This window comes from Carassius gibelio, chromosome B12 (genome assembly GCF_023724105.1).
Source record: "Carassius gibelio isolate Cgi1373 ecotype wild population from Czech Republic chromosome B12, carGib1.2-hapl.c, whole genome shotgun sequence".
NCBI lineage: Eukaryota > Metazoa > Chordata > Actinopteri > Cypriniformes > Cyprinidae > Carassius > Carassius gibelio.
In genome coordinates this window covers 14,448,101-14,464,338 of record NC_068407.1, presented here as the reverse complement: position 1 = coordinate 14,464,338, position 16,238 = coordinate 14,448,101, and the positions used below count along the sequence as shown (strand labels likewise).

At 39.5% G+C, this 16,238-nt stretch overlaps 1 protein-coding gene across 5 annotated transcripts in view; it reads right to left on the bottom strand.

Moving 5' to 3' along the window:
* LOC127969374 (ubiquitin carboxyl-terminal hydrolase 42) overlaps window positions 1-16,238 on the bottom strand; it is a 30,245-nt gene that overhangs the window by 1,101 nt on the left and 12,906 nt on the right. For 3 of the 5 annotated variants that reach the window (XM_052571264.1, XM_052571266.1, XM_052571265.1), the window contains exons 14-18: window positions 16,034-16,128; window positions 6,392-7,300; window positions 1,158-1,414; window positions 251-417; window positions 64-114 (exon numbers count right to left, since the gene is read on the bottom strand). In XM_052571264.1, the coding sequence (XP_052427224.1) occupies window positions 94-114; window positions 251-417; window positions 1,158-1,414; window positions 6,392-7,300; window positions 16,034-16,128 (1,449 nt within the window). In that variant the 3' untranslated portion in view covers window positions 64-93. Of the gene's footprint in view, window positions 1-63; window positions 144-250; window positions 418-1,157; window positions 1,415-6,391; window positions 7,301-16,033; window positions 16,129-16,238 lie in introns of all 5 variants that reach the window. The other 2 variants (XR_008156256.1, XM_052571268.1) reach the window with 2 other exon arrangements.

The window sequence follows — 16,238 nt, the reverse complement described above, 5'->3', positions numbered from 1 at the left end:
GGGAACGAGACAATTAGAGCTGAGCTTATTTTGTTTCAAAAACAAAAAACAAAAAATTCTTACCTTAGGTGTGATCAAGAAATCACCTTCCCTTTAGTGAGGATGTGTGGCTTTCTGTGAAAACCAGAGATCAGTCAGTGCAACTAAAACAACCATAAAAAACAAAACGAAAATGTATATATATTGCAAGAAAAATAAACTCATTTTTTAATTTAATAATTGTATATTTGTTTTATTACTTTATACTCACTTCAACATCTGTAAGGGTCCTGTGACAAACCCCGTCCACATCTCCATTTCCATTTGAGAGTTTCTTTGTGCCGTTGATAGTGGTAGAATGATCAGAATATTTGTATTTGTCTTTATCCATCCCAGTGTGCTCAATTCCACTTCCACTGTAACAGCTCAGGCCATTAGCTAAAGAAAAAAAAAAACATTACACAAAAGGCATTAGTTAATTTTTTTCCCCTCAAAATGACATGTGAATGTGTAATACTGTGCCAAGATCAAAAGTGTGATTGTGGATGTATGCCTGAGGAGGGTTTGGTAAAATCCAGATTGTAAGTATGTAATCTGTTACTGGCAAACCAGTTGAACCAATTTAATGCTGTATGAATCTGAAGATACCATCAGCTTACTTAAACATTTCAGTGTTAACACTGCTATCTGAAAGAGACTACTAAGCTTTGACTCATGCAATGTAAAAAGTCACAAAGATAAACCATATCACTCAAAAGGCCCCATTTATATCTTCTGTATGAAACACAAAACACTTTTTTTTTCTGGCACATGATGGAAAAAAGACACCATGGGATCTTGTAATATTCACTTAAATTAAAAAGCACCTCAACATACAACTTACATAATTACTACTAAATAATGCAAACTATAAACTATACTACTTAATAAGCATGCGTAATATTTAAACAGTATTCAGAAGTGTTCACCGGAAATTTTTTTAGGGGTAAATGTGTTTAGCTGCCATGAAAATGTCCCCACAATGCAAATGTTAAATTCATGCAATGTTTTTTTTCTCCATTTGATTTCAATGTGAAGTGATCTATAATTATGCAAAAGTACGCTATTGCCTGAAGCATGCTTTGCTTCTTTGTTTTGTCCAAAAAGACATCAAATCTAAGCTGTTAAATATTAAGTACCTTTGTGTCCATTGAGCTGTTGCTGGTCCTCCATATGGTCTCGGTGGACATTGTAAAGAGACTCAGAGCTGTGGTGCAGACTTCCTTTCTCTGCACCATTCCTAGTTCTAGAATCTTGCTCTTCCCGCCTCGGAGTGACATCTCTCCTAGTATGAGGCCTCTCCTCATCCTCTCTCCTCTTCTTTTTCTTTTTCTTCTTTTTATGTCTCTTGAAGCTGCTATCCTCAATGCCCTCAGATGGGTCCTTCTCTGAGTGCCTGTAAGTGGAATGCCACAATGAGCATGTTTCCATGCACACCAGTAAGCTGATAACTCACAAATCAGCTTATTAAAATAACCAGTTTTCTCTTTTTACATGCACATCAGTAACCTGATATCGCAAGTAGCGGTGTTTACAACTTCATTAATAAATCGGGTTATTTCCTTGTAGTGATGTCAAAATATAATAATTTCCATATGTGACTCGAGCGTTTCATACATTTGTCAGTTGTGATGTTAAAGCTTGCAACATGTCAGAGGGAAACTTAAAGCTATAAATACAGCATTTTGACTGAACCACTTCTACTTCTGCTGCATGAGATGAGAACACCTTTATCATCTTCCGAGTCACAAAAGTGTCTGCTTGTGTGATATGTCTTTCTTTACTGCAAGAATTTTTCTCTGTCTAGATGTGCTTAAATCTGCACTAATGTTTCAGGTTACTTATGTAACCATGGTTCCATGAGTAGGGAACAAGACACTGCGTTCTCTAGGGGTCGCTATGGGGTAGCACCTTCAGTGTGACAGCTGTCTGAAGCATTTATCTAAGCTCCACTCACAGAGTCTCTTTAGTAAAGGTGAGCTGTACTTCAGCACAGAAGCAGCAGACAATCTTAAAACAGGAGGCATTTTCTGTGAGTAAAGTTTATGAATTAAACCTAACTCTGATGCTATTCTGTACGAAAACAGCCAATATATTTTAAACATATTTCAGCTGAAAATTAAGTAAACCATTGGTTTGGTTATGTGTAGCCTCAAGCTCAATGACAATAACATTGGTTGGCGACTGCCCACGACATCACTACAGGTGCGACTATAGTATAAATAGACAACAGGAGAACACATTATCTGCTTCTACGTCTGAAGCTTGTGTCTGAAGCATGGCAGGAAACCTAGAAGATGCAGTGTCTCATTAGATAGGTAATGGTTACATAAGTAACCCGAGACATTCCCTTTCAAGGGAACTTCGAACTGCGTTCACTAGGGGTTGCTATGGCGAACAGTATAGCCATGCCACCATGATAAGGGGAGAGCATGCCAGAAAACTACGGCCAAGTGCCTAGAGTCATACTAGGTCTTGTCCTGTCACCCAGGAGGCTACTGCTTGCTCTGCATGAGCTTGCTCAAGAAACAGTGACTACGTTTACATGCAGCCAATAACCCATTCAAAACCGGAATATTAGCAATAACCCGGTTGCGCACTGCCATGTAAACACCGGCGAAAACCCGGATATGCTCATATCCGGGTTTTTAAAAACCGGGATATTATACCTGAGGTACCCCTTTTCTAACCCGAATATTTGGTCTTGTAAACGCGTTTCGGCATATCCCCATCAAAATGTGTGTTCTGCGCATGTTCTATTCACAAGGAATCTTGGTCTTTTGAGTAGAGAAAAAACCCGCGTGCAGTATAGCGGAAGTAAACAAGTCGAGGTTAACATGGCGAGACGCAGCACAGCACCACACTTTTGGAGCGAGGAGGAGACCAATTTTGTTGTTGTTGTTGTCTTTGGATACAGGAAGAAGAATCGGAAATGACGCATATGTTAATGTTGTCTGTACGTCCAGACGCTAACCGTGCGTCGCCATTTACATCGGGATATTGGCGACTGATTACACATTCCATGTATACAGGAGTAACTCTCTCTGCTCATGCATGTAAACGGGTTATCCCGAATGTTTCAGAAACCCGAATAGTGACCTTAACCCGACCATAACCCAAATTTTAATAGCTTGTAAACGTAGTCAGTCTCAACAGACCCCTAGTAGCAACACCCTGTTAAAGTAGGTATCCTGAGGATACAAGGTGGAGCGGTGCCCTAGGTGGAACCAGGGCTTAATCAACTCAAGAAAGGGCACAAAGTCACCTTGTGTAGCCCTTACCATACAGGATCTTAGAAAGAACACAAATGCTTAGTGTGCACTAGGGCTTGAAAACTCAAAAGAAATGAAATCCATTCACTCAGAGCAGAATCAATATTTTAACGTTTCTGTTCCTGCATTCCTCTGATTTTATTACTGTTCCAAAACCGGTTCGGGTGGAAGAGATACCGGTTAATACCGTTATTTTTTAAAAACAATATTCTTTGCCTATAATGCCTAATAATATTAATATTAATAATATAATAATAATCAAGTACAGCTCTTTCTTTACTCAAAAAGAAAATGAGAAAAATAGAGCTCTAACCGCTGCACTTAGTCACAGCCAATACAGCATAATCTTTTCTAGATTTTGGCTAACTGTAAGCTACTAAAAAAAAATCATTCAACACTTTAAAGACATCAAAGTATTTTTAAGATATTTAAAAATGTTTGCTGCATTGTTAATTTTTTTTTATAAGATTGCGTTTTGAGTGTGAAAAATTTAAAATTTAATTAAGTGGCTGCTCACATCGCATTTTAATAGCCCTATTAATTTCCGAAATAATGAAGGCTAAAATGCCTGTAGTCTAAAGCAAAATGTAGAAGCACAAAGGAGGGGTTTCCACAGAAACACCCTCTTACCTCAGGGAACACAGTGTAATCCATCCCACTCCATAGAGGGGTGATTATAGGTTCAACCCTAAGGGGCAGTGGGATGGTGAGGACCCACAGGCCCAATCGTTTGTAAAGCACTGAGCTCGTCAACACGTCAGTGAGAGGAGCTCTAGCTCAGACAATGTGCATGAAAGTTAAGGAATGATTCAAATTTCTGAAGACCTCTCGGGGGAGAAAATATGTAGTTCGCACCTGGCCAGAGGATAGGGAGCATGTCACGTAACATGTGCTCAGAAGAGTACTAGCCCACACGAAGGACCCACAGGCTGGGAGACTTCATCAGAAGCCCAGGCTGCGTGTCCAAGCCAATGATTAGGGCTATTACCAGCCTAGAACCAGAAACGATGAGTGAACCATCACTGTAATCGGTCAACAGCAGGATGTCCTGACTTAGCAGGTGAGTCAACCGAAAGTCAGAAAAACAGAACGGGTCCTAGCAGCGCTGCAGAGAAAGGCTAGCATCAAATTCACAAGAACTAGCAGTAGAAAATCAATCGTACTCACCAACCATGACTCCCGTGCTGGACTCATGATATAGGCTGAAGGCAAAGTCTGAAGCCTGGATAACTCACCGAATGAATGATATAAAAGGCAGCTGAGCACATCTTGGCCTCCTTAAACCTCATGACCACAGTCTCGATGGATGTGCCGAAAAGCTCAGAAGGGGATCCTGGCGCATCAAAGAAGAATGCCCTTCTCTTTCAAGCCGATAACCACCAGACTCACCCACAGATGTCTCTCTATAACCACCATGGCTGCCGTTTTTTTGGATCTGCCAATGGAGAGCAGATCAATGGTGTGACAACTCTGCCACCTCATCAGGGGATAGACCCTGCCTTTATCCAGGTCTTTCAGCAGATTACCCTGAAAAGCCTGAAGCACCACCATGGTGTGCAACGAGACTGCCACCTGACCTGCTACCACCTTAAGAGAAGATGTCTCCCCCATGGAGAGATAGCAGGCCAGCGTTTCTTCAACAGGTGGCATCTTTACATAACCATTCTCTCGCATTCCATCGATGTTGGCATAACTAGTATGCCGGAATCTGTGGATGTGGGACAAGAATGGATTTTTCTTTTTCAAGCCGAAGTGCAGTATAATGTGGCTATCTGAGTAGGACATGATATAAACCATCTGTCCAAAAACTTCAGACAGTTCCATACTACACATTTCCTATATAAACAAAAAGGAAACTACTGATAGGGAGAAATTCCCGTGAAGTCTTTCCATGTTCTCATCGCTACGCAACGCACAGCTCGCATTCAGCTCCCACGGGAGCTAAACACACTCTGCCCAACTACTAGATTACAAATGAAAACTGCTGCCGCTAATGCGTCGCTATTCCCAAGAGAGGAGAACGCACTCATGCAAATGCTATCTACAAACTTGGGTAAATGGTGAAATACTCACATCCCTCTCAGTAGCAGCACAGGAGACGAGGAAGAAATAAGCACAAGAAATAAGCAATGAATGCAGAGTGCTGTGTGAAACTGCAGGTATCTGAGAAAAGCCTCTGGCGAGAAACATGCAGTCCTAGTCATGTTAAGCTTAACGCTAACGTAAGCAAATGGTCAGTTTGAAGCCTGGCGCCCATTTATACTATAGTTGCACCGATAGTGATGTCGTGGGCTGTGGCCAGCCAATGTTATTTTCGCTTTTAGATATATGCTTCAGACATGAGTCACGCTGAAAGTGCTCCCTCATTGGACCTCTAGAGTACGCAGTTCAAAGTTCCCTTGAAAGGGAACCATACGTTCCTGTCACATATTACACACACACACTTCAATAAACCGCTAGAAAAGAAGGTTATGGCATTTACATGCCGTGCAAATTCTAAGTTAGAGCAAAAACTACCTGTGTCAACCAATTTATGCTTACGCCGTTTATGACCTTACTCAGATAAAAGAAAACGAGTTACCACGTTTACATAACCACGTGTGTTTTAGGCTTATTAAGCATAATTGGCTTAAGAATGTGCATGTAAACACGCTCAATGATAATTTGACTGGCCTAGTCTTTTTTCAATGGTTTTAAATCCAGTCAAATATTAAATGGTCAATTTTTCAAACAAAACTTTTAAAGCAGCTGTTAAAATACTTTATAGAAATTATGGTTGCACTTTATTTTACAGTATGTGTACTAACATGTACTTATATAGTGTACTTACAGTGTATTTATCTAAGAATTTATCTGGTAACACAAGGTAACTACATGGGGTAGGGTTAGGTTTAGGGGTAGGTTCAGGGTTAGTACCTAGTTATTACATAGTTATTGTAATTACTATAATAAGTACATAGTATGTACATGAGGAACAGGACTGTAAAATAAAGTGCTACCAAAATTATAATACAAGACCACTTTAAGATTTTATTGAATAAATCTATTAATGCAATGCAAAAGAAAGCAGTAACAATGTATTCAAGTAAAAAATTACTCACCTGTGCTTTTCTTTGTTTCTCTTTTTCTTTTTGTATTTCTTCACTCTGCACTCATCAGAGCTTTGTCTTGCATCAGCTGATGGACTGCGTTTCCGCTTGTAATGTCCTGGCAGTGGGCTGACAGAACGTGGAGATGAGGGTCTTACTTTTGAACCATTCACTGTATGGGACATCCTTCCATAGCCACCATCCACCCCACGATGGCTATGACTGGAATATCCATCCCGGTTATGTCCAGAAGGACGATAAGAGTCACTCACAAATCTCCAATCTCTACTTCGGTCCCGTTCCTCTCTCGGTCTTCTTTGGGAATGGTGGTGCTCTCGACGGTGATGTGAGAATCTGTCCCAGTGATCTCTGTGATGCCGGTCTCTACTGGTGGAACGCTCTCTAAAGGGACGAGGACCGCGATAGCTATGACCATAGCGACTTCGGCTTCTTTCGTTGTATTCCCTATAGTGTCTGTACCGGTCCCTATCTTTGACAGTTGAAGAAAAGTGTGGGCGATCTAAGACCCTATTCCGGTCCTCACTCCGTCTATCTCCAGAGCCAAACTTGTCTAAGTGTGATGGCTTTGACTCTTTGCTTTCTCCTTCACTGCACCTAAACTCTTCCTTTAACCTGTGTGGACTTGTGTAACCATCACCAACATGGAGGCTGAGACTATTGTTGCCCTGAAGACCTGACATGCCAGCCTCTGCATGGGTATCATGGCCCTGAATTGGCTCATCTTTTGAAGCTGTCTGGGCATGAAGGTCAGTGTCCGCAGTCTTTGAGACCAATGATACATCAGATGAAGATGCAGACTGTACCTTTGTAGCAAACTGAGAAGACTCTGAAGAAGGGTTCATCCTTTTACTTGAAGGTGAGAAACATGGCTGGCCAACAGTACTTGATGGTTTGGAGCTGCTGGATGGATAAATAAATAAATTAATGAAGAAAACTCAAAGACAATTTAGTACTTGCCAATCTAAAAACGAATAACTAGGTATAAACTGATATTAAAGTTAGGGCTGATACTGTTAAGCATTTTTTTCATAAATGGCCCATAGGCTGTAACCTAAAAAAAAGTTTTACATTTTAAATTTCTAAAAGGCTAATAATACTGTGTCACGATTTGAGTGACCAGCCCATAAAACAGAACACCAAGTCGCATATTAACATACAGACCAACATGTTAACAAAAAAAAAGGAGAGAGAGAGCGCACACAACATCCATTGTGTAAACAATTTAAAACTTGAAGCAATAGCTACAAACACACTATTGCTCCACTGTAAACAGTTCAGGTACTTCATTACACACCTCAGACCACTTCCTCATCACTTCTAACATAGCACACACTCCTCCATAGGTCACAATTTGGTGTAACCTACACTCCAGTCTCTCCCTCTCACCTATCCTCTATGGCTTCATCCTCACTTCCTTTACCCTCTTAGTTTTCAGCACTGGACACAAACCGTGCTACTGACACTATCTGCTCCAACATCTTGCTTAGACAACTTTTGCCCCCTTTCATCCAGACAAGCATGTAACACCCCCTCTGCCCCTGGTTGTCAGATGTTCTCCATGAACATCGGGCTGCAGAGAGGAAATTGTGCAAATTAAACTCAACCAACCTTATTGTGCATCAGTCACTCCTCACTTCCTTCTCTGTACATGTCTCCACTGCTAAAAATACTACATACTACAACAACAAAATCAACAACTGTTGTTACTCTCGCACACTTTGCAAAACTTTGTCTTATTTTCTCTGTACTCCTCCCCCTTCTCCTTTATCAACTCTTACAGCTGATGACTGCAATATTCTTCATAAATAAAACAAGAAACATCAATGACTAATTCTCCACACCACAAACAGATGATAACTTCATTATTATTACTTCATTAGTTATCCCTACTGCTTAAGAAATCTTCTCTAAATCTAGCATTTTTAGAAAACTACAGACTGGTACCCTTCTTCCGTTCATTGCAAAAATACTCGAAGGAGTTGTGTTCAACCAACTCTTTATGTTCCTTGCACATAACAACCTCTTGGACCAATCTGGCTTCAAAAGTGGCCACTCGACTGAGACTGTACTGCTCTTGGTTACTGAAGCCCTGAGACTGACAAGATGTTTTCAAATCTTAAATACTCCTCTTGCTGGATCTGTCTGCTGCTTTTGATACAGTTAACCACCAGATCCTCCTGTATACCCTCATAAAAATGGGCATCTCGGGAACCGCACTCCAATGGTTCAAGTCTTACCTCAAGTCTTTCATGGTGTCTTGGAGGGGTGAAGTTTCTAAGTCACAACTTCTTGCTACTGGGGTTCCTCGAGGCTCAGTGCTTGGACCTCTTCTCTTCTCCATCTACATGTCATTATTAAGATCTGTCATTCAGAAGCATGGCTTTTCTTATCACTGCTATGCTGATGACACTCAACTCTACTTCTCATTCCAACAAGATGATCCAACGGTAGCTGGTCGCACTGCAGCCTGTCTGAGAGACATTTCTAGCTGGATGAAGGACCATCACCTTCAACGCAACCTTGCTAAGACAAAAATGCTTATGGTCTCAGCCAACCCAGCACTTCATCACAGCTTTGTAATACAGATGGGTTTGTCAACCACAACTCGTTCCAGGACAGCCAGGAAGCTTGGAATTCAGATGTGTTTGTTTATTTCTTTCTTAACACCAATACAGCATCTATGGTTATATTCATGTCCAGAACCAGTTGATCCTGGTCTTTACAAACATGTCTGGGGACAATTTTAGAATGTTCAATCAACCTAACCTGCATGTCTTTGGGCTGTGGGAGGAAACCAGAGCACCCAGCGTAAACCCACACAGACATAGGGCTGGGTACCGAACTTCGATGCCTTTATGGTATCGAACGAAAAACTTCGATACTATGAGTATCGAAAAATTATTTATCTTTCGGTGCCAAAGTTCGGTTTCAAAAAACAAGCGGCCGGATTTTCTTTTTTTTTTTTTGCCAAGCGGCTGTGTCTGTGTGAGCTTTTAGCATATGTGCATGTAAAGACCTAAATTCGCCGTGATTGGCTGTCCACCACCACCTGAAGATACTCGCAGTCACACAACACAACTGTAGTTGTTTTTTTTCTCAAAACGTTTCCGTTTTACAATGACAAAGAGGTCTAAAGTGTGGCTACACTTTATAAAAGTAGATGCCGAGTCAGCAAAGTGCAACATATGCGATAAGAGTATTGCAACCAAAGCCAGTGTTAATGGGGCATTTGTTTGGATGAGTGTTTTGCCCTCCCTCTCTGTTTAGTTTGGTCTACTCCATTGTGTATCTTGAAACACACCCCCTTTCATGTCGTCTAAAAAAACAGAAAGAGAGAGACAGATTTATCCGTCCGGTACAGCGAATTTCTCTGAGCAGCAGGCCACTGTATATGTTCACTTAAAACATAACCGACTGTGTTTACGAGAATACTTGCAGAGACAATTATTTTGATATAATTGTGTGTGTATGTGTTCATTCAGAAGTTATGATACGCGAAAGATGAATTCATTCTCTGTACGCGCATTTTCTGAAATGCTGCTTGCATTGCTTGCTTTCAATGAGTGAGCGAAAGCTCCGAACCCGTGCAAATTGTTTAAAACGCTTGAATCAGCAATATTTAGAAACAAGTGCAACCAGCATTTCAGAAACGTTGCAATTGTTGTGTGACTTGAACTGTAAAGCACATAAAGCTGTCGTTTGAGTTTATAAACTTCTATTTCATGCATGATTCGTATGGATCTTCTAGAAGAATGTTTGTGTCTTGATGAGCATGTATTGCTCACTAGGATTCGCTAAATGAACAGCTGCTGTTCTTTTTTTTTTTTCAACGGTGGATCAGTTGCCCTATTGGTTAAAATCCCCAAACTGTTTACTTAAATATTAAATTAATAAATGACATCAAAACAGGGGCGTTTGCGTTATGATGTGGTGGGCTGCTGTGGGCCAGAAGGTCCAGGGCCACTTTTTGGTCCCAGTCCGCCCCTGAATGGCACACCCCTATACAAAAAGCACAACCGGTTGTATTAATAATGTTATCCTGAGCGTGAAGTGATACCAGAATTTGTTTTAATTAAGGTGAAAAATAAAAGTTTTGTGTTTAATGTATTTGTGTTGATGTTGAAATGGATTTTAAAACATATGGTATCGAAAAAAGTATCGTTAGGAACCAGTACCGAAACTGAGGTATCGAAATTGGCACCGGATCGAAAGATTTTGAACAATACCCAGCCCTACACAGACACAGGAAGAACATGCCCTTTGAGTTGTGATCAATGATCAGTTAAGCTTCACAGACCATATTGCTACAATGGCCCAGTCCTGCAGATTTGCCTTACAGAACATTCAGAAGATTAGACCCTTCCTATCAGAGCAAGCTGCACAACTCATTGTCCAAGCTGTTGCTCTCTCCAGACTGGACTATTGTAATGCTCTCTTGTTGGGCCTTCCACATGTACTATCCAGCCTCTGCAACCGATCCTGAATGTACAAGTGAAAATGGTCTTCAAGGCGAAAAAGCTCACATTACACGTCACTTAATTTTACACTGGCTACCTACCAGTAGCTGCTTGCATCAAATTCAAGGTATTCATGTTTGCCCTCAAGACAACAACTGGATATGCACCAATATACCTAACCTCGCTAGTTTGTAACTTATGCACCCTCCAGAAACTTGCGTTCTGCAAGTGAATGACACCTTGTGGCATCATCCCAAAAGAGTCACAAAACCAATATCACAGACCTTTTACTGAACTGTACCCAGCTGGTGTAATGACGTCCTATCTCAATTTGAGTCTAAAGATACATTGTACATTGTGTACTGTGCTAGACTAACTGAGACTTGTCACAGCACTTGTATACTGTTGCTCTCTCATTAATCTGATTGCTTCTATTCTTGTCCTCATTTGTAAGTCGCTTTGGATAAAAGCATCTGCTAAAAGATTAAATGTTATTGCAAATGTAAAACTACTGCTTGCATCATGTGAACAATCTAGTGCAACCAAATTGCACATACTGTAAATTACATCACAGGGCTTTTAACGGCCTTCAGACAAAGCATGAACACAAGCATGGGGCCGTTTGAAAGCAGCTGCCTACCAGCTTGTACTGTATGGAGTCAAAATAGTCTTGACTATTGGACCCACATCTAGGGATGCATCGATCCGATACTTAGGATCGGTATTGGCTCTGATACTGCCATTTTCTGTGGATGGGGTATCGGTCAGATGAGACTGATCCAAATCCGATCGTGAATACTATTCGGTGTTATTGTTGAGCCCCACAAAAGGCACCAAAACGTTTTCATGCACATCTTTAAAGTGTTCTGAAGCAGTTCCATAGTTCAATGTGAGGTACAGATTAATATTGAAGTCATTAAAATTCAAGTTCTCACAAACTTTTTTTCTGCTGCAGCTGTCATCCTCCATTCAGCAATCAAACTGCGTGTCATGTTCGGTCACTACAGTCAAAACTATGAAACTCTCTTCAAAAGCACACAATAACTGAGGTTTAAAACTGTTCAAAGAAAAGGCTCAAACTAATGCACAGATTTTATACACTACATATCAATATCTCTTCCCTTTGTACTAGTGATGTCCAGTTCATAAACGAATCGTTCGATTTAACAGGTTCTTATTAGTAAACCGGTTGAACCAGTTCACCAAATCGGACTGAATCGTTTGAAATGGTTCGTATCTCCAGTAAGCATTAATCCACAAATTACTTAAATTTACTTTAACGTGGCTAACACTCCCTCTGAGTCTAAATAAACCAATATCCCAGAGTAATTCATTTACTCAAACAGTACACTAACTGAACTGCTGTGAAGAGAGAATTGAAGATGAACATGAACCGAGCAGTGTGTGTTTTACTAACTGTTCTATGCGGACTCTGAGGGCTGCGCAGCCTGCACACAGTGACTCAGTGTTGTTTCAAGCTCATCATTATGCGCACGGGATGCGCATAAGCCCTCTGTGACACTCTGTATTGCCGTCTTTAGTATTATAATACTTTTCTGCGCAAAAATTATTAATAGTCTTTCCTGTTCAGTCCTATCTATCATAGGTTGCTGCCTTTATTACTGTGCTATACATTTAAAATAAACATTTTATAAATGTATATACTTGTTTTTTAATGAATGTATTTTACAACAATACAAAGAGTAATGTGTAACATTTTACCAGATTTTAGACCTATAAACTTTTATTTGTAAATAAAATTATACTAGATTTTTTTTATACAATTATCGTGGAACTGTGATTTTTCTAGAATCTAGAATATCTTTTGCTGCTGAATTATCCATTAACCTAATTTATAATAGTATTAGATTATGTCATAGATTATATATTTTTTCATTAAAATGAAGTCATCTATATGTAGATTGTGTTTAACACACAAAAGAGTGATGATCTGGTCAACACCAAGAGGTATAGAAATTCTACATTGATTAATAATTGCGCTGTATCAGATTTGCTCGGTATCGGCAGATACTCAATCGGATTGGATCTGAAAAAAATGGTATCGTTGCATCCCTACCCACTATCCACCTGTGTCTGTTGCCCTTTTTTACCCACACCCACCCTGTAACATAAAAATAATATCACCCGTTACATCAATTATTAGCTGTTCACCGGTAGAATATCCGTGGCCATGCGAGTAGCCAATTTGGAAATTAATATTCACAAAAATGTGTTTTGCAGTAACACAGCCAGTGGTACTCTGTGGTGGTGGGGCAGCTATAACCAGCAGAGACCGAATAAAAATTCTATTGTATTTCGAGGGGAATAAAAACAAACTAATAATTTTAAATGCTATAAACAATCATTATTGTTAATCATGAAAACCTGTACAAATTACATTGGTTAAATGAAAGTAAAAAAAATTGTGTTACAAACCACACAGGTCTGTTAAGAACAATATTTTTAAAATAGACTAATTATTAGGCTGGGCTACTGTATGTTTTTTTTTTTTCTGCCATATTCAGAAGTATTTTCCAAGCAAATTATGGGCACGTTTTTAATCACATGTAAAGTTAATTAACATGGCAGATAACAACAGTTTTTGTTCAATTTATTTAATTAATTGGTAATTTAAAGTTTTCTGTAGATTTATTTATAATGTCTGTGAGGCATGTATTCGCTGAGTTGCAATTAATGTTTAAGACGAGATGGCAGAAAGCGCATCATGTTTGTTTTCTTTATTTTTAAAAGCACACTGTGGTTGATATTGTGAGCACACATAAATACAAGTATACCCTTTAGGGGGTAAGTCTTGGCCTAATGGTTAGAGAGTTTGACTCATAACCCTAAGGTTGTGGGTTTGCGTCTCGGGCCAGCAATACCATGACTGAGGTGCCCTTGATCAAGGCAACGAACCCCCAACTGCTCCCCGGGCACCACAGCATAAATGGCTGCCCACTGCTCCGGGTGTGTTTTCACTGCTGTGTGTGTGCGCACTTTGGATGGGTTAAATGCAGAGCACTAATTCTGAGTACGGGTCACCATACTTGGCTGTATGTCACAACACTTTTTCACTTTTTCCAGTTCCAAATGATGTATTATTTTCCCCTTTAGGCTATTTTAAGTTGCTTCCAATGAAAAAAAATAAAATAAAACAATGCAAGTGATTGCACTGGTGCCTCATTTCCTGTAAAGCATGTAAAGGGTAGGGGCCTGAGTATCTGATATATCACCAAGGCTGATGTATCATCTGATATTTTTGAAATATCGGTCAATAAATTTTTCTTCTTGGCCGATGTGTTCGAGACTTATTTTGACGGCGCTGAGTGGCAGCACCTGAGTGCACACAGTGCTCACATGCTCTCTCTCTTGGTCGTCACCGTCATTAATAGTTCGGTCTAATACAGATAGAAGTCTGTCTAATAATCAGATTATTAAATTTAATTTCACAAACCTTGTGAATTTAGTAGAATCCAGCTGTGAGATCTTGTAAATTGTGCAGTTTTATCAAGCATGATCGCGTTTTCTCTGTGTAAAAGTCGGCCTTTGTAAATTGAATGCTTTAAACTTTAAACTCATTCCAGAGTAAGTGAGTGGAGTGGCAACTATTTCCCCGTGCTTAGATGATTTAATAATCACTCCACTCCAGCTCCGCGCTCACTGATACCAGAAACACCGTTCTGCCTTCGCTCCGTGACTAAAGTATTTCACCATGTTTGAAATGTTATGTTCATAAAGTAGCCTATATTTAAAAATAAATAAAATGTTTAACAGAGTGGCTGACACAAACAAAAAGACAAACAAAGCTTTTACGGGTTTGGAATGACATGGGGTAAGTGATTAGGATGGATGTACTGTAACTTCTTCTTCAGTCAAAAATCTGGGTGTTATATAAGCCAGCAACTTGTCTTTTGAAAATCACATTTTCCATGTTATAAAAACTGCATTCTTCCATCTTAGAAACATTGCCATGTTACCGGTTTCTGATGCAGAGAAGCTAGTGCATGCATTCATGGCCTCTAGACTGGACTATTGTAATGCCCTTCTAGGTGGTTGTCCTGCATCTTCAATAAACAAGCTAAAGGTAGTCCAAAATGCAGCAGCTAGTCCTTACCAGGTCAAGAAAATATGATCATATTACCCCAATTTATAGTCTCTGCACTGGCTACCTATTAAGTTCCATATCAGTTACAAATTATCATTACTTACCAAAAAGGGCCTAAATGGTTTATCTCCTGCGTACCTACTAACTAGCCTTCTACCACGTTACAATCCATCATGCTCCCTAAGGTCACAAAACGCTGGACTTTTGGTAGTTCCTAGGATAGCAAAATCCACTAAAGGAGGTAGAGCTTTTTCACATTTGGCTCCCAAACTCTGGAAAAGCCTTCCTGATAATGTTCGGGGTTCATACACACTCTCTCTGTTTAAATCTAGATTAAAAACATCTCTTTTACCAAGGATTCTTGGTAAAGATGTCTCTATTTGTTTCTATGTTTTGCCACGGGACTAGGATTTACACAAGCTCCAGTCTGGATGCAGAACACCTGTGAAGAGATGATGCTGACCCCTAAGAGAACCCCAGATGATGCTAACCCTGAATCAACAAACAGAACTAAAAATATTGCTACAAGTGTGACTGCATAATATAATAATTGCTGTTAATGATGTTCATCGTCTGGCTGACTACGTCTTGTATTAATTTTTCTGAAAAATCCTGTCATATACGCACAAACTGACAGTCACCACTTATAAGCTACTACTAAATATTGTAGAAACGTAACTTTCTGTGAAGTTGCTTTGAAATGATTTGTATAAGCGCTATACACATAAACTTTAATTGAACTGAATTAATGACAAGTTGCCTTGGCAACAATACCCCCCAAAAAAAACACAGCTTAAGTTGAAGTACTAAAATTACTAAAACTGAAATAAAAACTAAAATCATAAATTCAAATGAAAACGTATAACAAAAAAAAAGTATTAATTCAATTTTTGACCAATTCAAAGTATTAATAAATACTATAGTAGCAAATATTTCTAAAATAACACTGGCTACAAGTATATTAAGGCATCAAAGCAGTGTACATTACGAAACATGGATATTCATTACGAGATCAAACAAAACAGTTTGTTTATATATATATAAACCGAATATGGTGTTTGAGCGTCTCACCTTGACTCACTGTTTCCAGGCTTTAAGCTGGATTGCATGTCTGAATTGTTAGACTGATTAGCAGTCTGTGATGAAGAATGAGGTGCACCCACAACCTAAAAAAAAAAAAAGGAGCAAACACTTCTTTAACAAAAAAAATTGGGGGGGGGGGGGGGATATGAGCTTTTATAAGTAAAATAAAGGCCAAAAATTGACTTGATTTGAA